The sequence below is a fragment of the Dermacentor albipictus genome, chromosome 1 (assembly GCF_038994185.2).
Source record: "Dermacentor albipictus isolate Rhodes 1998 colony chromosome 1, USDA_Dalb.pri_finalv2, whole genome shotgun sequence".
NCBI lineage: Eukaryota > Metazoa > Arthropoda > Arachnida > Ixodida > Ixodidae > Dermacentor > Dermacentor albipictus.
The window spans coordinates 507,877,720-507,899,445 of record NC_091821.1 but is presented as its reverse complement, the minus strand read 5'-3'; the positions used below and the strand labels follow the sequence as shown (position 1 = coordinate 507,899,445).

Here is a 21,726-nt window from a genome sequence, read left to right as displayed (position 1 = left end):
GCTATTTCCTGAAGGCTCGTGTGAGGTTGCGAAGAGCGGCTGCAAACTGTCGTCGTCCTTCTGCTGTTCGGATATGAAGGTACCCATATCAGGAAATTCAGGAGATACAAAGGCGATGTATTGATCGAAGTTGTCAGCGTCGCATTCAGTCGTTGGAAGTCGTATCCGAGAGAGGAAATCAGCATCAGCGTGTCGTAGGCTGCTCATGTGCGAAACAACAAAATCGTACTCTTTGTAGACGTGGAGCACAACGCGCAAGTCGACCAGAAGGGTCCCGAAGATTCAAGAGAGAGCACAGTGAGTGATGATCCGTGACCACCATGGAGGGGCGCCCGTACAGGTAAGAACGATATAGTTGCACCGCGAAGATGACCGCCAAGCACTCTTACTCGTTCACTGTATAATTACGCTTGCAGCGACTCATGGAGCTCTAGCGTGCGACATCACGTGTTGACTTCCGTCGATGCGCTGAACAAGCACAGCGCCGATGCCAACACCACTCGCGTCGGTGTGAACCACTGTAGATGCTGAGGGATCGAGGTGGCGAAGAATAAGCTGCGGCGTAAAGAGGAACTTTAATTGACTGAATGAGTTGCACTCTGTCGCCCACTCAAAAGGAACGCCTTTCTGGAGCAGGCACGTAAGAGGATAGACCACGTCAGCAAATCTAGGAATGAATCGGCGAAAGTAGAAGCATAAGCCTAAAAAGCTTCGAAGCTGCTTCACACCGTGAGGTCTCTTAAATGCCTCTACAGCCGCAGTCTTTTGTGGATCTGGTCGTACGCCTTCCTTATCGACGAGATATCCCAGCACAAGAGCTTGTCGTTCACCGAAGTGCCACTTCTTCGAATTCAGGACAAGGTCGGCTTTCTCCAAGCAGTTCAGCACCAACTGCAGGAACTTATTATGCTCACTAAATGTTCGCCCGAAGATCGCAACGTCGTCCAGGTAGCACATGGAAGCTTCCAATTTCAAGCCGCGCAGTATGGTGTCCATGAACCTTTTGAACGTTGCGGGAGCGTTGCACAGTTGGAATGGCGTGACGTTCAATTCAAATAATCCGTCGGGCGTTACAAATGCTCTTTTTTCCTTATCGTCACTGTGCATGGCAATTTGCCAGTAACTTGACTGCAGATCGACAGAACAGAAATAAGAGGTCGCAGAAAGGCAACTGATCGCGTCGTCAATTGGGGGGAGGGGTACACGTCTTTTTCATTAATGGCGTTCAGGCGTCGATAATCAACACAGAATTACAATGTACCGTCTTTCTTTTTCACCGATATCATTGTTGCTGCCCAAGGGCTAGAATATTATTGGATTACTCCTTTACTTAGCATTTCATCGACTTGATGTCTGATTATCTTGCGCTCTGCGGGCGACACACGATAGGGTTTTTGTCGAATCGGTTGGGCCGACCCTGTGTTGATGCGGAAGCAGGGATTGATGGGGGACTGTCGTTCTGCGCGAAGTCGAATGCTGAGGAATGTTTTGCAAGGAGGGCTACCAACGTCTCATGCTTACGGTCACTGAGTGATTTAGCGACCATGCAAAGGATCTTTGAATTCACAGAGCGCATGTTACCAGCTTCTCCTGTGTCCGTATATTCTGTAAGCCCTGCCATGGGTATCGGCGAATATTCTTGAAGTGCGGCAAGCGTTAAGCCTTGAGGCAGCACCGTTGCTTCAGTAGGACAATCTATCATCCACAGCCCTATGCATCAATTCAGCACCGATACCATGCAATGCGGAACCAACGCATTTTTCTTTAGGCAGTTCACATGTACAGAATCCCCTGCGGCATCAAATGGATTGCAAGTTGAACAAACAGAAACACGTACCGTGGATAAAGTGGGCACAACTGTATCCTCGGAAACAGAAAGCACACTTTCTTGGCCAGAGTCGTGACGTTAGCTAGCTTTCCAAATTTGGGTGTAATCCAACGAGTCTCAGGTGTTTCGAAGGTACGGCAGTGCCGTATCAAATCTGATACGGTTTCAAGTTGTCTTTTCCAATGAGGAAGTTATATACGTCTTCCGCGATTCCCTTTAAAGGGTGCCACACCTTATCTTCTTCTGATATTCGAGGATTTACGGTCTTGAACAAATTTACAACTTCCTCGATGAATGTGGTGCATGTCTCTCTGGGGACCTGAGCCCTCTGAGCTAACTTTAATTCCGCTCGTTTCTTAGCATCCCAATCGCCAAAACAATTATTGATCTCCTCAACAAAACAGGCCCACGTAGTTAGTGCGTCCGCATGGTTGTCATACCAGACCATTGCCGTGTCGGTCAAAAAGAAAGCAACGTTCCTTAGTTGGGAGGCAGCATTCCAGTGACTGTACTGGCTTACCCACTCATAATGGGTGAGCCACTCATCGCCATCTTCCCCTGCCTTTGCGGAGAACGTACGTGGCTCTAGGTAGTGCTGAATCGGTGCTTATCCTGCCGATGCAGTACTAAAAGCATCTTCGTCTCGAGGCATGATGGTGGCTGAGGGCAAAAGACCGGCAAGGCGGCGACTTCTACGAAGGCCTTGTACTGGCGGCTCCGTTGTCGGTAGTGTGTGTTACCCCGCACCCCCACCAAATGTTACGCGCGAACCCTTTACTTAAAAATGCAAACCACGTCAAGGCAAGCGTTTGGAGTCTTTCTGGGAGCAGTCCAAATGTAGCCCGCCGAACGTCGTCGTCCTCTTTCTCCGCCTCCGTCCTTCTTTGTCATTCGCGCTCCTTCTGCCCTTTGTCACGAGAGCTCGTGACAATAGATAGGACATAAGGCAATGTAATAACAAAAGCTTGGTGGCGCCACCCACCACCCCCTTCCAAAGGGGACGCTCATAACATTCATGCATCCATCCACCCATCCAACGACGTGATAAACTCGTTTGTACCTTTGCCCCGCGTCGAATGTTCACAATACCCTCTGGAGCTTCCTGGGAGTCAACACATTAGCCTCTTGCCAGCTGTAATTATCCATGACCTCGCGCAAAAGGACTGGAGGAATTTCAGCGCTTACCTTTTCACTGATGTGCAAGTCCAGAGGGAAGCTACATATAATGGTAGAGAGGAGGGGGAGAGGAGACAGAGAATGGGTGGAACTGACGGAGTCGCGAAACGATTGACTAACAGCCTTGCCACTTTTCGCTCGCAGTTGCCATACAAGGAGGGATGGGGAAAAGGTGCCGTGAGAAGGCAAGGAAACGCTACTACTATAGGCACTAGAATGGTTACGGGCAAACGATGCAAATTTAATTTCAAGGTATGGTACGCTACGTTTTTGCTATTTTTTTAAAAATTAACGCTACGCCAAATTCTCAAGCGTGCAACTTGCGCAGGGCGTGCAGAAGCAGAGCCGCATTAAAGTGAACCGTAGGGTCTAGGCAGCACTACTGAAGTGGTTGACCGCCAAATCAACACTTCTGTGCCCGCCGCGGAAGCTTTGCAGCAATGACATTGGTCGAGGTGGCGGGTATAATCCCAACCTTGGCAGCTACGGGGGCGAAATAAAAACACTCGTGCACTTAGATTTAGGGACATGTCACAGAACATCAAGGCATCAAAATTAACCCGGAGTCCGCCACTATGGCGTGCCTCATAATCCTGTTGTGGTTATGGAACGTACACCCAACAATATGTTCGGCCCTTTCAGAGGTTATGAAATATGGTGCAGGATAACTCCTCAGGCAAACATCTCCCCCAGTGTGTCCTGTTTACTACGCCGACAAAAAACAGTGGCGTACGCAAGGCAACGTTTAACAACAACTCACTGCTCTCGTATTGCCTTAAACTCTGAAGAAATTAAGCACTCGCCGTCAACATCACCGCTCACTATAGTCAATCAAAGCAAGCAGCACAGGAACATTCGCATGCATTGATTGCAGAAGGATCGACATTTGGGCGAGTTGGTACTGGTTGAACATCTTGAAGGGGCAGCGCAATAAGACGACTTATTGCGCTGCCCCTTCAAGATGTTCAACCAGTACCAACTCGCCCAAATGTCGATCCTTCTACAGTATATTTCTATTCGTCTTATTGCGCTGCCCCTTCAAGACGCATTGATTGCCCCAGTACGTGGGATTCGCATGATTTTTTATTTCCTCAACTCCAAGTGCCTTGCTAATATTCATTCTATTTTCGAAGTTGCGCTGGGCACTAACTCAAATATATCACAAAATGTCTTTCGCATACGCCCGGCTGTTATTTAGAGTAAGGTAGGAAACTGTTATAAAATCGCATTCTGAGAAAAATTAAAATAGAGCGCTTGTAGAAAAAAAATTGAAGCGCGAGCTAGGAGGCCAAAGAAGAAGAGGCTGCGGGGGGCAATTTCTGTTCCTATTCTTGCTTTCGTGCCAAACAAACCGAAGCCGTATCGGTTCGCGTGTCTTTCGGGTGCTTCCGAAACAGTGCTGTGAGACTGCTAGATTTATCAAAATATCCTCAGAATTACACTCCTTTAATGTGTGGTCAGCTGTGCTGTAGCCTTTCTCTTTTTTTTTTCTTCAATCCTTCCTTTCTTGCTCTCCTTCGGCTTTCAGTTGGAAATCTCTTTTTCTACCTGTCACGAGTCCATTGATTGAGTGCAGAGAGAAACATAGAAGAGTCAAGCAGTGACCCGCACGTCCTTTAGCACCTCTGCGCAGTAGAAGTTGCAGTAAAACTTATGCTTTCGCGATAGCCTTTGCGTTTTCGCATGAGCAACGCCAAAAAAGGCACGAAATAGGACCTTGATGAGCGCGAGGTATTGTACGAAGAGGCCGCGCCAGTAAGAACAAACAAAAGAGCAGCGGACGAGATCCACATAACCTCCCCCTCCCCCACCAGTTATGGTACGATGCACTACATAAAATAGAAAATCTCAGAATCGAAAACCAAAACTTGTGTTGAGCACAAGTTGGTTTCATTCTATGAAAGCTTCAGAAGAAATGAAGTACCAATGACGGGGCACGCCCACTTTCCGGTCAATCGGACAATGAAAATAATTTCGATGAGTATTTTAAAGTCACACATCCCAAAGCGATATGTATTTTTTAAAAGCTGAGGGCATGGGTACTATGGAAAGAACGCAAAATATTAAAATTGATCATTTGGACCGAACAAGAAGTCGGGTAAGCAGATGGATATGAACTGAAAGTTATTATGCGAACGGGTATACGGTTCTGAAGGTAGTACAAGGATGTCAGGGGCGCTAAGTCAGTGCTTTCTTAAGGGGACGGTGCGGAAAAGCGTTGTAGAGAGAGATCAAGATGTGCTGTTCAAAATTGAGAGTGAGCCTTGATTAGCACGCATAACCCAAATGCAATTTTGCGAGTCAGTCTTCTGGTGTGAACAATAAATTTCAATTGTGGTTCCAATACAACATCATGAAATTTTACGCAACATGACCAGGTGATAAGATGAAGCCTTAAGAGCCGCTCACTTGTGCTGTCTGCTTTAGATACGAGTGAAAAAGCATGCATTTAGTTCTCGCCACTTTTACTTCGAGACAATTATTACGGCACCGTGTACAATGGTTCGAATGTCCACGTTCGGTATTACTGTAGGTTTAATAATAATATTATGACATGAATAAATTGTCTTGTCATCGGCGACAAAAATGCAATAGCAGTGTCTGATACAAGTAGGTAAATCTATTACACGCAGTGGAAAAAAAACCTGACCGAATGTAGACATCTAAATAATTGCTACCGGAAACGATAAGCTATCTGCATATTTGGCTACGTGTGCACATTCGATTAAGCAGCTGAGTAGAAGCCTTCCAATTCATAATCGTTCTAGTTTTTTAAAAAGCGTGTGTAATCCTGCCAAATATACTTTCGCTAAATCAACGAAAAAGCCTGCTGCCGAAAGCCCCTTGTCATTATACGTTTTTATTTCGTTCGTGAAGTCTAGTAATGCAAGTTATGTTAAATAAGTGGGGCAAAAATCAAATTGCTCATGTGATGGAGCCTAACTGTCCAAGACAGTTTTTTATTCGATTTTCTAAGAATTTCTAAAATAATTTGCTCAAGAACGGCTGTATAGCTTAGGTCGACAAGAAGCGAAATTATTATGCCGAACCTTTTTAAACATTAAAGCTGCCTTGGCCTTTTGAAATTGTGGAATGACCCCTGTTTTACATGTTTTATTCTTGATCTTGTCGACAACATGTAATATGTCACGAGCTATAACCTTAGCAATAACTGGTTGAACATTATCCATACCTAGCCCCATTTTTATGCGAAGCATATTACCAGAGCTCAACCCAGCTGCTCAGGCGCGGCGGTGTCGCCTTCAATACCACGTGACACCGTGACGTCACGACAGAGGAGAAACGGGGCTCCAACTCGCGCCGTCGCTCGAGAGCTCAACCCAGCTCCTCAGGCACGGCAGTGTCGCCTTCAATACCACGTGACACCGTGACGTCACGACAGAGGAGAAACGGGGCTCCAACTCGCGCCGTCGCCCCCCGCATCGGACGCGGTGAGCGTCGAGCAACGCAGCGTTCGGCGCGACAAAGAAATGTGCGCCTGAGCAAGCGCCGCACGCCTGAGCCGACGCCGACGACACCGGCTTTTCTGCGACTCGAGCTCCTTAACGCTGTCGCGTTAAAATAAAGGCTAGTATGCTTCGCATGCTGGGCTTAACCTTAGCTAAGCCACAGCCATTTTTTTAGCTAGCTTTAATACCTCGTGATACACTTCATCTGGTGTGGTAGCAAAAAAATGGCTGTGGCTTAGCTAAGGTTAAGCCCAGGATGCGAAGCGTACTAGCCTTTATTTTAGTTGTTGAACCACTGTTTAGCCTGGTGAACTGCTGTTGCTTGGCTATATTTGGTTCGGCTAGACGAAGAAACAACTCATGCGTTACTCTGCTTCGCCTTCAAGAGTGGAACGCGACAGCGTTCCCGTCGACCCGCCAGCGACTACGCGCCCCGCATTGGACGCGGTGAGCGTCGAGCAACGCAGCGTTCGGCGCGGCAACGAAATGTGCGCCTGAGCAAGCGACGCCCGCCTGAGCCTTAGAAGCAGCTCGTTTGTAAGGCAACACCGCATTCACTAGAGGCGCTTTTGTACCGCTTTGAAGCATCGTACTCGTGGCTCAGTGTGTCCTCTGTCGTCACTACTTTTTAGCATTTATTTAGAGCCATTTTGTTTAAAGATTATTCAAAATGAGGAAATAAGAGGCTTTCGTATTATGGCTTGTGAAGTCAAAATATTATCTTACGCCGCCGACATAGCTGTTTTCTGTACCGATAGAGAAAGTGTAACAAATGCGATAAAAGATGCCACAGCTTTCTGTCAATACACAGGGAGCAGAATAAACTGGAATAAATGTCAGGGTTTCTGGCATGGTGAATGGGAAAGTGTGCCAGTCACGTACGCCAACATTCAGTGGACGACTACTCCAAGTAAATACCTAGGCGTACCACTACAACACTACAAGGATACACAAGAATACTGGAAAGAACAGACAGACAAGGCTCGAGAGAAAACACAAAACTGGGGAGGACGAGACCTATCAATTTTTTCCCGTGCCACAGTGTGTAACATTTTTATTATTGCTCGAGTATGGTATGTTTTGCAAGCGTTACACATGTCGCGCATGAGTATTCAACGACTGCACAGAGTGTTGGCTGTTTTTGTATGGAACTCATCATGGGAAAGGGTGAGCCGCACAAATTTGTTCCTTCCAGTGCGATCGGGAGGACTGGGTTTGATTCATTTGTTCGTGAGACAAATTGTCTCTAGGTTCGTATATTATCGCAATCAAAGAAATCCTTTTTTAAGAAGTGTTATGCAAGTGAGATTGGCGAACGCATTGCCAGATGTCATTGTGTCATCATGCGCCCATATGCAACGCAATGTCCGCGGATACATGCATGAAATTGTTGCGGCTGTCCAGTTTCTAAAAGTAAGATTTTTAATGGAATATCTCAGTGACGTCAAGAGAAAACGCCTCTACAAAGACCTAATTGATGTGATGATGCCTGTTCCCTTGTATCGAAGGATGTACAATCCTGGGCCAGGCAGCAATGTGTTAAAAAGGGTTAAAAGTATGACTATCCGATCGTCAGTCAAAACTTTCTTTTTCATCCTCCATAGTGGCACACTTTCTACAATACCGTGGCTAAAGGAAAAAGGGTTGTTGGTACCATGGTCGGTTGACTGTGTAATATGCAAAAGGCCTGAAACAATCGAGCACATGTTTCTCGATTGTTGGGATGCCGTATTCTTATGGGACATCTTGCAAAGAACCCTGAAAAAGGAACTGCCGCTTACATTCTACGGCATTCGATTTCTTCCCGTCGAAAGCGAAGGTGTGCCGTACGATATGCTAATGATTTTAGTAATGCACAGTGTTTGGAAAACGAGAATGTCAGTGCGTAATGCGGACGTCAACGCGAGGTCAGCCCGGGACAACTTCAACGAAAGCATCGCATATTTACGAGATGTGTACAAACAGAAGGAAGAAAAGCCAGATTGGTGTGTTTATCTAGACGAACTCCTGACCGTAAAGCGTTTTTTACCCACTTATGCTAGCCAGACAAAAGCTAGCATTTTTAATGTGATGTTATGATGGTGTTTTTCACTGTATTGTGCCAAGTTGGCAATAAAGAAAAAAAAACACTCGTGGCTCAGTGGTAGCGTCTCCGTCTCACACTCCGGAGACCCTGGTTCGATTCCCACCCAGCCCATCTTGCGAGAGTTGAGCGACGCCGCGAGCGACGGCGCGAGTTGGAGCCCCGTTTCTCCTCTTTCGTGACGTCACGGTGTCACGTGGTATGGCATGGGGTCAAAGGTCATTGAAGGCGACACCGCCGCGCCTGAGGAGCTGGGTTGAGCTCTCGTAATATGCTTCGCATAAAAGACAAAGAAGACTGAAGCCGACATCTGGAGAAGAGTCAATGCTTGTCGAAGAGTTACGAAGGAAAATTTTCAACTTGGTGCTTTTGCAAAGCACTTAGTTGGAATCGATTCTCCCTTCTCCATGACGGCCCAGACAGCGAACGTCTATACCGCAGAGAAGAGATAAGATTGGGTATTCGTAAAAAGTTATACATTTTCCGCCGGCAAATTAACTATAGTTTCGAGCAATGAGCGGCAATAAACGTGAAAGAAGTACTGTCACATTTCGTTATTGTAACTAGCTATAATGAATGAACCAAGGGGAAGTAGCGCGCTCAAAGGCATCGGTTAGTCTGACGACGACGACGAGCTCACTACTGGTCTGCCCCGAATCTACGCTGTACCGTTTCCCTTCGAGAATTTATATTTATGGTCGCCCATCTTGCGCCGCTGACTTGGTTTATTCGGAGAGCAATTATATAGGTGTAGGCTCTACGCCAGTAAGCGACGTCACCATCAGCGCCGTCGTCTTCGTGTCGTCCCGTTGTCAACGGCACTTGAGTCGCTCGCTTGCGGTAGCTCAGTGAAGACGCGGAAGCGCCCTCTGGCAGGAAAAACAACCAAGCGAAGTGGAGGTAGTGCCAACTCTCCGACTGATGCCAGATACGGCTGGCAATAACTGGTTGTGCGCACGCATGCTGTGAGAACATTGACGTTGCCGCTGAGCTGCCGTGCGCATGCGCACTGGTCTGGAGGGGACCGGGAAGAAAAGGACGAGCTAAGATTTCGCTTGGCGCTGACTAACGCCATACACCATCCAGGTGCTTCTAAAGGGCATTATCATCACAAGAGACAACCGGCCAGCAGCTCTGGCTATTGGACTTAACCGAACCATGGCGCCTAATAAGACGCATAGTCCACCATCACTCTGGAAGAACGCCACCACACATATTGTCAGCACCCTCCTCGTTTCGCAAGCTTTATACGGCCTCAAAATGGAACGTGACCTCGCAAGTCTTGCTTGCACACTGCCCAGCCTTTCGCTGTTATTTCAGTAGATAAAATTAACTTACATACAAATCTCATTGGAGGTCTATTCGACAGTTTTTGCTTCCGGACCTCCTCGCTATCTTTTCTCGTGCATTTGTTTCTAATGTGATATTATTCAATGGACCGAAACCGAACCCATTTTCTATGCGTAAAGTGGGATTTCTTTGACGCACGTCTTCCTCTTCTACAGGTCACTTTAGGGTTGTGGAGGCAGCCGCGGGTCGGTCGAGCAGTGAACGAACGCTTCTTCGGCACCGCGGCAGCACGGCGACGTTGCAGCGTGGCTGCGCGTGCCTGGGCTACTGGGCTCAGGGACTCTTGGCAGGGCTGGAGCTCTGGCAGACAGCGGCCACCTTGCAGGAGGGCGCCGAGCTGGAGCCGCCAGTGCTCAGCATTCTCGCCTACCTGCTGGGCGCCGTGGGCCTCGTCTCAACGCTGGACAGGTGCGGCAAGGAATTGGTGGCGCATACGGGGCCAGCACTTGTCCTGGGCTACGCTTCTTAGAAGGGCCGGATAGTGCCGCGGTCCAACGGCTCGTTTCCCGTTTTTTTCCCTGGCACCGTGCAGTTTGCTAGGCTATCGGTAAAAATGTTTTGCCTGCCCTGAACACAAGTGGAAATTGTGAGCTCCGAGTGACGCCGAAAGATTCAAGCACACCACTACATTCGTATTCTGCCACCTCTGTTAACATAGACGCGTACGATGGTTCATTACATAAGAACTAAAAAAATTCGGAGGACGCTTATGCTTCGCTTTTAAGAGAGAAACGCGATAGCACTCAAAGATCCCCGAGTGCTTCTCACGCTTCCCGGCCAATGCAGCGTACGTAGCCGTAACGGTTACCGGGAAGCGCTCGCGGCGAACGCTATGCACGAAGGCGGCCTTTCTGGTCGCCCTCTTGCGTGAGCCATAGCGAAAGAAATTTCAACAAGAGCGCACACTCCCATAGAGCCGAATTGACTGTAGCACACCAAGCGGATGTTATTGACTTCTTCCGGTTTCGGTTTTGGACGCGCGCGTTTTGAACACCAGTTGGTACACGCCGCGCCGCCTCCGCTGCTCGGCGCGGCATTCACCTCTTTTTTTTTTTCGCTTCTGCTGAACCTCGCGTGGCCTTGGCGTGGAATCGTTTCATTATTAAGTAGAAACGATTGCGATTGACCTTTACAAGACTGCCCCGACTCTGTCAGGTGCAATTTCATAAAAAAAAACGAAAGACGTCTTCTGAAATGATGAAATGTTTATTTTGCTCTATATAAATGCTCGTTCCGGGCTTCTGCATTCATCCAAAGTTGTGGCACCAGGCAAGCAGCAGTCGTTGCCGTACGATGCTCCACCGGATGCCATCAGCTGAAAGAAAGTAAATTACAAGCATGTATCATTTCGGTATATTGACCTAACAGGAGTATTGCGTGTAGAGGTGAAACGTGCGTAAGTGGTGAATGAGCGGCATTACAGATAAATTCACTTTTACGTACAGTCGCCCACAATATATTGCGGGATGCGCGAGCGCGTGGCGAAGCGACCCTCCTCCCCTTCTAGCGGCGCAGCCCTGGTGTCGAGACCGATGCCTGCACGCATGCGCGTCCCTCCGAGACTGCAAGCGTGCATGTTTCCGCGTTTACTCCTTGCGCGCCGGCGATATCCGAATGTAGCCGTGTGGTGGCCCTCTTGTGATATGCGTTGTGGCGGCTTCGACGGTCGTGTGAAGCGTGCTTAAAAGCGTGAGCTTGCGCGCGCCACTGCGGCCGCTTTTTGTCGAGCCACGAGTGCTGACGCATAGGGCCGGCCTGGTGGCGAACGCAACAAGTCATTTTTTTTTTCTGCGCTGCACCTTTTCATGGCCAATCTTCGTTGTTTCTTTCTTTTTACGAACGGGGAATCTCCCGCAAGAGAGCGTGACAGAAAACTCAAGCTATTGAAGGAGCCAGGGAAGACGAAAATGAACAATTGATTTCTGTTGTATAAATGAAGTTCTGCCCGTCGAAGCTGCCACGGCGCATATCGCAAGAGGTGCACCTCGCGACTACATTCGAATATCGCCGGCGCGCAAGGAGGAAGCGCGGAAACATGCATGCTTGCAGTCTCGGAGGGACGCGCATGCGCGCAAGTGTCGGTCTCGACACCAGTGGTTCACCGCTAGAAGGGGAGGAGGGTCGCTTCGCCACGCGCTCGCGCACCCCGCAATATTTTGTGGGCGAACGTACATTTCGCAGCGAAGACTCCTCCCAAACAATGCCATAAAATCTGAACATCCGACTTTCAAGCACCCCTCCTTTCCCGGGCATTACTTCCTGCACTTTAAGTGCACAAATACACGGGTGACTGTGCGTTTCCAAAACAACTTGGCCTCAGTCGACACGATGGTACGCCAAGTACACAAACGTGGCTACAACACAGGCTCAGCCAGACCGTGTTACACGCTCGCAGAATGCCTTCTAATTGCACTCAAGTCAGACTCGTGGGTGCAAAGCCTGTTTTCAGTCGCTGAGAATACATAAATGTGATGTTCTTGAGCTCCTCCGTGTTATCTTTTACGCGTCCTGCCGGCGCATGCAACACTCCCGTGTTATATCTCTCGGCAATCGCTCGTCGCGTTTTCGACAAGCATGAGTACCAAAATAAGGTGTATGTTGTTGCAGGGCTATAAAATGCGTCACAATCTTGTCCTACTAAAATTCAGTACACGCAAAACTCACTATGACCGGCTTGCTTCTTTGCTAACAGCTTCACAACCCCAGGCGCGGCGAGTATGCCTCAAAATATCCTGAAAGGTTACGAAATGAATCACAATACTTTTTCGGGTCAGAGAACGCGTCACAAACTTCTACCACTAAGATTCAGTACACGCGAAACTAACTGCGGCACACGGCCGAGCTGCTTTTCGATAACTGCGCCACTACGAGCGCGGCCAGTGTGCTTGAAAAGTACCCCAAAAAGTAGCGAAACTAGTTGCAATAATGCCTGGGGTGAGAGAAAGCGCCAAAACTTTTCCCGGTAAGATTCAGTACACGCGAAACTGCGTCAGACCGCCAAAGTGCTTTTCGTCACAAAGCCAGGTGCGGCGAGCGTTCCCAAAAACTACCAAAATAAGTTTTCAAGATGCTTGGGCTCATACAAAGCGTCGCAAGCATCTCCCAGTACGAATAATTCACTGAAATTAACTCAAGTTAAGTAGGCTTAGACGGCGGAGCTCTTTTTCGATAACTGCCTCACTATATAGGTTGTTTTGTGCAGTAAGCCTAAATGTGCTTGAAGTGCGTCACAGACTGCCAAACAAAATTCCTCACCTTTCTGTAGTCCAGTAGTGCAGCTGCGCCGTGTCGAAATGCAGACGGAACACAAAAGAACGCCCGGAGCCGAAAAAACGGGCTACCTCCTAAGAGACGGGTTGCCGAGCACGTGAACTGCACATACACCGGCGGGCAAGCTCACTCCTGCGGCTTGTCTGGCGCATGACGTATGTACGCGCGTCTGGCGTGCCGCTAGCTTGTTGCTAGGCAACGCAACAAAAAGTTGCAAAGTATAAGTTCATTTACACGCAAAACTTTTTTCTCTTTTAGTGGGAAGGAATAAAAAAAAAATAAAACGTAGTCTGGAAGTTTATTTCATATTCTTTTTTTTCTGATGCTCGCGTCACCTAACAGATGGTGTTGCAACTAGGCGTGACGTGTTTCCTGTTGCCAGTTTTTGAAGAGTGTCCCCTCTTGTTAAATTTCTTTCTCTATGCGTGAGCCTCGCTGCGGCGGAGGCGAGCGCCATCTGGTAGTGTTTCAAGGACACGGGCTCCGTGGCTTCCGAGATATTCGCGCGCCGGCGCGCGCAAATAGCGGACTCCGTGATCGATCTACGGATGGCAGAACCTCTAGAAAGATTTGTTTGAGTTATCGCGAAACAGAATTAAGTTTACTCGTATATTCAAATTACAATCCAACGCTATCATTTCTGTAGGTTGTGCCCAGGAAAAACAGGGGGAAGGCGGAAGATGGAAATTTAAGACGATGAGCAAAACGAGAAGAAGGATAAAGCGGGAGCCGAAGTTTCGACAAGTCGACTTGTCTTCGTAAAGGCGACATATGCTTTCTTCGGCACAGTATATATGGGCATGTTTCTTCTAAAGGGGAGATAAAGGGGATAATAAATGAAAGGAAAAAAGAAAGACGATGAAAAAGACGAAAGAAAATAAAGAAATCAAGGAAGAGAAGGAAAAAAACAAAAAACCCTGAGCAACCAAACTAAGCGTTTGGTGGCTTAGTGTTTTGTTTTAGTCTTTTTTTCTCTTTTTCTTTCTTTCGCTTATTCGCCTTTCTTTCCCTTTTATTTATTTAATTCATTTCAGTATTTTCTTTCCTATTTTTGCTTCAAAGTGTTGTTTACACTGCTTACACTGTCTCCTGTCTCGTTGCGATGCGCTTTCGTCAACGCAAACTTTGAGGGAGCAAGAATTAACGAATGTGGCCACTCTTTTGCATAAGCGGAGTTACCCTGAGCATTTTGTCAATGATACGCAGCGCCGCATGCAAAAACCTCGTGAGAGCAAGGCCGAAAGGCCAGCTTCCTTTGTGTGCATTCCATATGTCCGCGGTGTATCAGAAGCAGTGCGCAGGGCTTTACGGCCTTTAGGTGTTCGAACTGTGTTTAAACCCTCGTACACGTTGGCAAACGTGTTCCCGAAGCCAAAGGACCGCACACCTCCGGACGAACAAAGTGGTGTCATCTACAAGGTCAACTGCTCGGACTGTGATGCCAGCTACATTGGCGAGACAGGGCGGCGACGGCGCACCCGTATCAAGGAACATCTAAGAGATGCTACGAAAGCCACCCATGCTACACGTGCCAAGACAGAATTGGTTGATCATTGTTTATCAAAGGGACACATGTTTGATTTTAACAATGTAACCACACTAGCACGGGAACACCGATGGGGCCCAAGAAAGTTCGTAGAATCATGGTTCATCCGTCGTAATCAATCTTCATGTAACTCTAACCGTGGCCCCCTGCCGGATGTTTACGGCACTTTCATAGATCAATAGGATGTATTTCTCATTTGTTGCCATTGTGTACTGACGATGCCACCCGCATAGGTGGCGAAACGTCTATGTTTTTGTTATACTTTGTTGAGTAAAGCCAGTGTAAACAACACTTTGAAGCATGAGTTCCCCTGGCTTTTGGAACATTTTCTCACGTTTCCTATTTTTACAAGCAACGGTTTCTGCCGCTTCTTCTATTATAGTCCTTAATGTTATCGGGATCTTAATGCTATTATTATGGTGCTTAATGTTACTAGTATTGCCCCTAATACCATTAGGCCTCTTATGCTATCGCTCTAAAATCTCAGAGCGGCTAGCAGCAGCTTGATGTTTCCTCTGATATGTTTCGACGTGCCAATCATGAAATGCTCCTCCGCGGTGCGTAGGTACACGGCTGCAGAAATGGAGAGTGTGTGGTCGATTCGTTCTGCCACTTATTAACGCGACAGCGTTAAAGTACGCCCACACTAGCGACAAAAACGCGCCACGACACTCCGCACGCGGCGAGCGCCCGCGCGGCAGACGCGTGCAGGCAAGTCCACAGTCGCGTTTTGCGGCACGCGGCAACGGCCCGTCGAGTCCCGCGTTCTCTCGTTCCATTCGATACTTATCGTTACAACGCGCTCTCCGTTCTGCCCATTTCGTCTTCCATCGGAAGTGTCTGTGTTTTTTTTGCGCCACTGCCGGCCACGCTCAGGCATGTCGGATACGGACGAGGAGCTACTGGTGACTGTGAACACTATAATACTTGTTTATTCTTTACTTGTGCGACACCGACGTGCCAGCAAGCGGACGAGAAAGTTTTGGGTGCGGTACAGGGACACTGAGGGCCAGGCGCACACTCTGTTTCCCCGCCTTCACCAATTACTCACCTGTCATGCCAAACTGCTGTCCATAATGTGCCAGCGGTTGGCGCACAGCTCTTTGTCCGACGCTCGATTCATCGTAGAGGCACGCATGTCCGCGAGCGGTTTCCAAAAACGCCTCCATTGCGAGGCGAATTCTTCGTCGACGCCTCAGGGGCGGTGTGGTAAGGCTTAACAAAAACAGCCCCCTTGACTGGAAATGGCCTCTGAGATTTTACGGCGCGCGTGTCACTGTTCAGTCTCAGAGCCCATAGATTATGGTTCTTTGCTTATGCGACAGGTGGCGCCACAACAGCGCGGCTCGTAAAGCGGCTCGCTTCTGATTGGTGGTCGTTTTGTGTCTGCCGCGAAAAATGGGTCTCGCACCCATTCGCGCGTTCGCCGCGCGTTGCTGCCGCTTTTCGTGAATCGTGCCGCGCGCGGTGTGTCGCGCGCGTTTTTGTCGCTAGTGTGGACGTACCATTAAGGAGCTCGTGTCACAGAAAAGCCGGTGTCGTCGGCGTCAGCGGCGTTGACCGTGAGCGATATATCCCAGAAGGCACTAGATAAATAAAAAAATATCTTCCAAGATGGGCAGGTGGGAATCGAACCAGTGTCTCCGGGGTGTGAGATGGAGACGCTTCCACTCAGCCGCAAGTTCGGTCCTTCAAAACGGGACCAAATCGCCTCCAGTGAATGCGGTGTTACCTTACAAACGTGGCGTAGAAAGTTATACTGCGGTGTATATAGGTAATTATGACCATGTAACTTACAGAAGTCGCAGTTTCACGAGTAGCGAAGTACGTTTCCGCTAAATTTCTTCTGCGCACACGCAGAGCCATCTTGCGGCAAACACAGAAGACCCCCTCCTCGCAATGTACGGCGCTGCCCCGACACGTCGCGCGCCACTCGCCCCATGACCGCGTCCGCCTTCATGGCGCATCGGGGCCCGGCTATCTCTGCCGATCGCGACGTTTGGCTGGCGTAGCGCGTTTGAGTAGGCGGTGCGAACGTGATGCGATAACGCTATCGCGTTCCACTTTTGGATGCGAAGCTTAAGCGTCCTCCAATTTTTCTGTCTTGCGTGTTTCCGTTTGTATTCCCGTAAATTCTATTGTGAGGTCGATACATCTCTCCTTTATGTCTCTTACTTTTGGTGAGCGCGGCGGAAACAGGGACGGCAATTCCTTCTATGCGCGAAGTGTAAAAACCGTGTCTCACTGCTCGCAAACGGCATTGCTGTAGCCTAAATAAGGTATCGCATTCCTGATTTGCCAGCGTATGGGTTTGAAGCATTCCCGGTATGGTAAGGGGCCCGTTCCACCATTTCTTCCTCCTCGATAGCTCTGCAGAGTAGAAGGGCACTGAGATTTTTTTTACAACGTCATCGCGGCACGTACAGATTAACGCCTGCTTCATTTCCGCCGCGGGTCGATCCGGCGTTGCACTATCTTTGGGATCGCCCCACGTATGGGGCGTTCCTTGCTTACCACGCCAACGACACGAAAATTTCCTTGGACGCTGAGGTATACAGCTTCGCTGTAAAAATGGACGACATTCTCTGTTTGTAAGCCTACATAGCTGGAAATTTGTTTACACAGATCTCGCAAGCGTATTCGGGGAACCTAATGCTTGAATAGACGTTAGCACTGTACATTCCATAACATTACAAATGTTTAAGAATTTATCCGCAGCAACTTACGAGGCGTGCAGCCGAAGCGGCCTTTCTTTGAAGATAAGGCTGTAGGGCCCTCTGGGCTGGACTTCTCCGCGATAAGGTAGCCTCGCCGCCTTCAGGATTGTCTGACTGAGCTATGTTGGAGGCTCGCGGTTGCTCGGATGCTCGGATTTCCAGGCTAGGAGTGGCGACTGAGACCGGCAAAAGACGCCAAGAGCCAGTGGGGCTATACTAATCCAGGTACAACCAAATTAGGAATGCCTATAACGCTTCAACAAAAGGCCCTCCCTCACCAGAACAGGAATTGGCCTCCCTGGTGCAGTGTTCGGCCACTACCTCCCAAATGACTCATTCGATCAACCGATGGCCTCAGTCCCCAGCAGCTGCGGAGCCCATGACCAAGATGGCAGCCAGACCTGTAGCACAGAAAAGGGTGCTAAGAATCTCTAGACCCGGACAGGCTGCCAATGGAAACTGACCCTGTCAACCTTTAACAGCCGTACTCTGTCGAGTGAGGCTAGCTTAGCACGACTCTTTGAGGAACTATCAGACATTGTTTGGGATATTATTGGACTTTGTGAGATTAGAAGAACTAGTGAGGCTATATAGTGCTGACTAAAGGCCATGTCCATTCTTACAGAGGTCTTCCAGATAAGAAGCAATACGGGGTAAGGTTCCCCAATACATAAAGACGTAGCCGGCAACATTGACGAATTCCACAGCATTATAGAGAGGGTAGCAGCAGTCGTAATAAATCCTAAAAAAAGGTATAGTTTAAAGGTAGCACAAGCCTACGCTCTAACATCCAGTCACGATGATGAGGAAGTAGATCAGTCTTATGAAAATGTTGAATTAGCGATGACAAAAGTGCAAACTCAGTATACTGTAGTAATGGGTGACTTCAATGCAAAAGCGGTGACAAATCAGGCTGGTTAACAAGCAATTGGAAACTACGGCATCTATTCTAGGAACACTATAGAGAGGAGAGATGCTGGTAGAATTCGTGGAAGGAATAAGCTCCGAATAGTGAATACTTTGTTCAGGAAACGTAGCAGCAGGAAGTGGACCTTTAAAAGCCCTAATGAAGGAACAAGAAATTTCATACCTTCTGCCGATCCCAGCCTAGTGTAGGATGTAGAAGTGTAAGGTAACGTAAAGTGCCGTGATCATAGGTTAGTGAGGGCTAGGATTCACCTCAATTTGAAGAGAGAAAGGGTAAAATTGGTCAAGAAGAAACAGGCCAACCTAGACGCAGTAAAGGTAAAAGCAGACCAATTCAGGCTGGTACTTGCAAAGAAATATGCAGCCTTAGAACAAAGAGATCAAGATGACATAGAGGTGATGAATGAAGAGGTAACTAGGCTGGCTTTAGAAGATGCTATTGAAATGGGAAGGTAAGGCAGCAAGGCAACCAGTAGGCAAGCTCTGCCAAGTAACAAAATACATAATAAAGAAGCGATAAATAATGATACTGTCCAACTCAAAATATCACATACAACTCGCGGAACTGCCAAAACTGATGAACAAGGAGAAGATACGGGATATTCGAAATTATAACGTAAGAAACACCGAGGAAGCAGTAAAAAATTGAACGCAGCATGAAATCGGTGAGAATGAAACTTGGTATAAAGCAAACCAAGACGTATGCACTGAAAAATAAGCAGGGAAATATCATCAGCAATCTAGAAGGTATCGTAAAAGCAGAAGAATTCTATACGGATATGTACAGTAACAGTGCCCAGGGGAGCCACGATAAATCCATTCGAAGCAGTAATGAACCGCTTGCAGAGACTCTTTAACTATCGATGAGGTTAGAAAGGCCTTCAAAGGCATGAAAGGGGGGAAAGCTGCATGAGAAGATGGAAGAACAGTCGATTTATGCAAATATGGAGGAGACAAAATGCTAGAAAAACTGGTGGCTTGCTATACGAACTGTCTATCGATATCAACGATCCCAGAAAACTGAAAGAATGAAAACATTATACTAATCCACAAAAAGGGAAACCTTAAGGATTTGAAAAATTATAGACCCATTAGCTTACTCCCAGTATTATATAAAATATTGACCTAAATATTATCCAACAGAATAAGGTCAACACTGGACTTTAGTCATCCATGGGAAGAGGCTGGCTTCAGGAAGGGATACTCTACAATGGATCTTATCCATGTCATTAATCAGGCAATCGAGAAATACGCAAAGTACATTCAGCCTCTCTATATGGCATTCATAGATTACAAAACGACATTTGATTCAGTAGAGATACAAGCAGTCATAGAGGCATTACGTAATCAAGGAGTACAGGCCGCTTACGTAAATACCTTGGAAAATATCCACAGAGGTTGCAGAGCTACCTTAATTCGCCACAAGTAGGAATATTCCAGTGAAGAAAGGAGTCACGCAAGGAGGCACAATCTCTCTAATGCTATTCACTGCGTGATTGGAAGAAGTATTCAAGCTATTAAACTGGGAAGGCTTAGGAGCAAAGATCGACGGCGAGTATCTCAGCAACCTTCGATTTGCAAATGACATTGTAGTGTTCAGCAACACTGGGGACAAGTTACAAAAAAAGGATTTAATACAATAGCAGAGAGATTGTAAGAGTGGAGTCGAACATTAGTGTGCAGAAGACAAAGATAATGAGCAACAACCGGGCAATGAAACAAAAATTCAGGATCGCCAGTCAGCCTCTAGAGTCTGTGAAGGAGTATGTTTAGCTAAGTCAACTAATCACAGGGAACCCTGATCATGAGAAGGAAATTCACGGAAAAATAGGAATGGGTTGGAGCGCATATGGCAGACATTGACAGCTCCTGGCTGGAAGCTTACCATCATCATTGAAATGGAAGATGTGCAATCAGTGCATTTTACCGGTACTGACATATGGGGCAGAAACTTGGAGACTGACAAATTAGCTTGAGAACAAGTTAAGGACCACGCAACGAGCGATGGATCGAAGAATGTTAGGTGTAATTTTAATAGACAGGAAGATAGCGGTGTGGATTACAGAGCAAATAGGGATATCGGATATTCTAATCGGCATTAAGAGAAGGAAATGGAGCTGGGCAGGTCATGTGAAGCATAGGTTGGATATCCAGTGGACCGTTAGGGTTACAGAATGGGTGCCAAGAGAAGGAAAGAGCAGTAGAGGACGGCAGAATACTAGGTGGGGCGATGAAATTAGGAAATTCGCGGGCGCTAGTTGGAATCGGTTGGCGCAGGACAGGGGGATAGCAGGGAGATACCCGCGTCCTGCAGTGGACATCAAATATGCTGGTGAAGATGATTTTGTGGTCGATATAGCTATCCTCTATGTTCTCTCAAGTGAGGCGCTTTACTGCTTTCTTCATTTCTTTTTCCCTTTCTTTCTTTCTTTCTTTCTTTTTCTCTTTTTTATAAGGTAAAATACACACATAAAATGCAGTTACAAAACGTACAATTTGCAAAAGGAGTTCCACGAATGCGAGCAAGGGGCAAGGCAGCATCATTTACAAGCATTTGAAGGTAGCCACTTTTTACTTGGGAAATCTTGGGAAGTGCGAAAACGTAGCGACTTGCGTGAGTTCTTTCCACAAATGAAGCATTGTTGCTGAGCACCCCCAGATAACTGCCGGTCAAGGGGATGCATTATTAAGAATGGAATTCCGCCTAGGGTTAGTTCTTTAGGATTATATTTTCTTTCATTTGATTATGTAACAATGTAAATTCATTCCTGCTTGGTCTAAGCAATGGCCTGCAGTATTCTGAAATAAAATAAATAAATTTTTGTACTAGTACATAAACAAGAATATATAATTATGACACCAATATATGTGCGAACACTTTTAGACACGTATGTGTGCAGACATACTAATAATTGCTTCTTGGATAGTTTTCTCTCTACGCTTTACGCACACAGAAGGTTAGATCGTTTTCAACATATCGTCACAGTGCAAGGCTTCTTTGACAGTTTCCCCCGATGCAGCGCTTAACTGGCCACACATTCTGCCTGCGAGATGACGATGCTCGCGCGACGCACGCAGGCTCGAGCAGCGCCGTCGACCGGCCGCCTTGGCGGCGGCAGTGCTTTACGCCGCCTCGCTGCTGCTCCACTTGGCCATGCACCGGCTGGACTCCACTGCACCGCCGGGATACCCGCAGGTGAGCGACTCCTCACTTGACGTGGTATTTGACGCTGCTGCGTCGCTCGGTTCAACTAAAAAATGTGGACACAATAGAATCACCAACACATTGCTGCTCTATTCACGTCATATTTCTTTCTTTTTTTTTCGCTGACTCTCAATCATCTCCGTCTCAGACAGGG

At 47.6% G+C, this 21,726-nt stretch overlaps 1 protein-coding gene across 1 annotated transcript in view; it reads left to right on the top strand.

Moving 5' to 3' along the window:
- Positions 1–21,726, top strand: part of LOC135907591 (uncharacterized) — an 81,424-nt gene that overhangs the window by 37,817 nt on the left and 21,881 nt on the right. The window contains exons 3-4 of the mRNA XM_065439274.1: positions 10,063–10,315; positions 21,446–21,563. Coding sequence (XP_065295346.1) covers positions 10,063–10,315; positions 21,446–21,563 — 371 coding nt within the window. The remainder of the gene's footprint in view (positions 1–10,062; positions 10,316–21,445; positions 21,564–21,726) is intronic.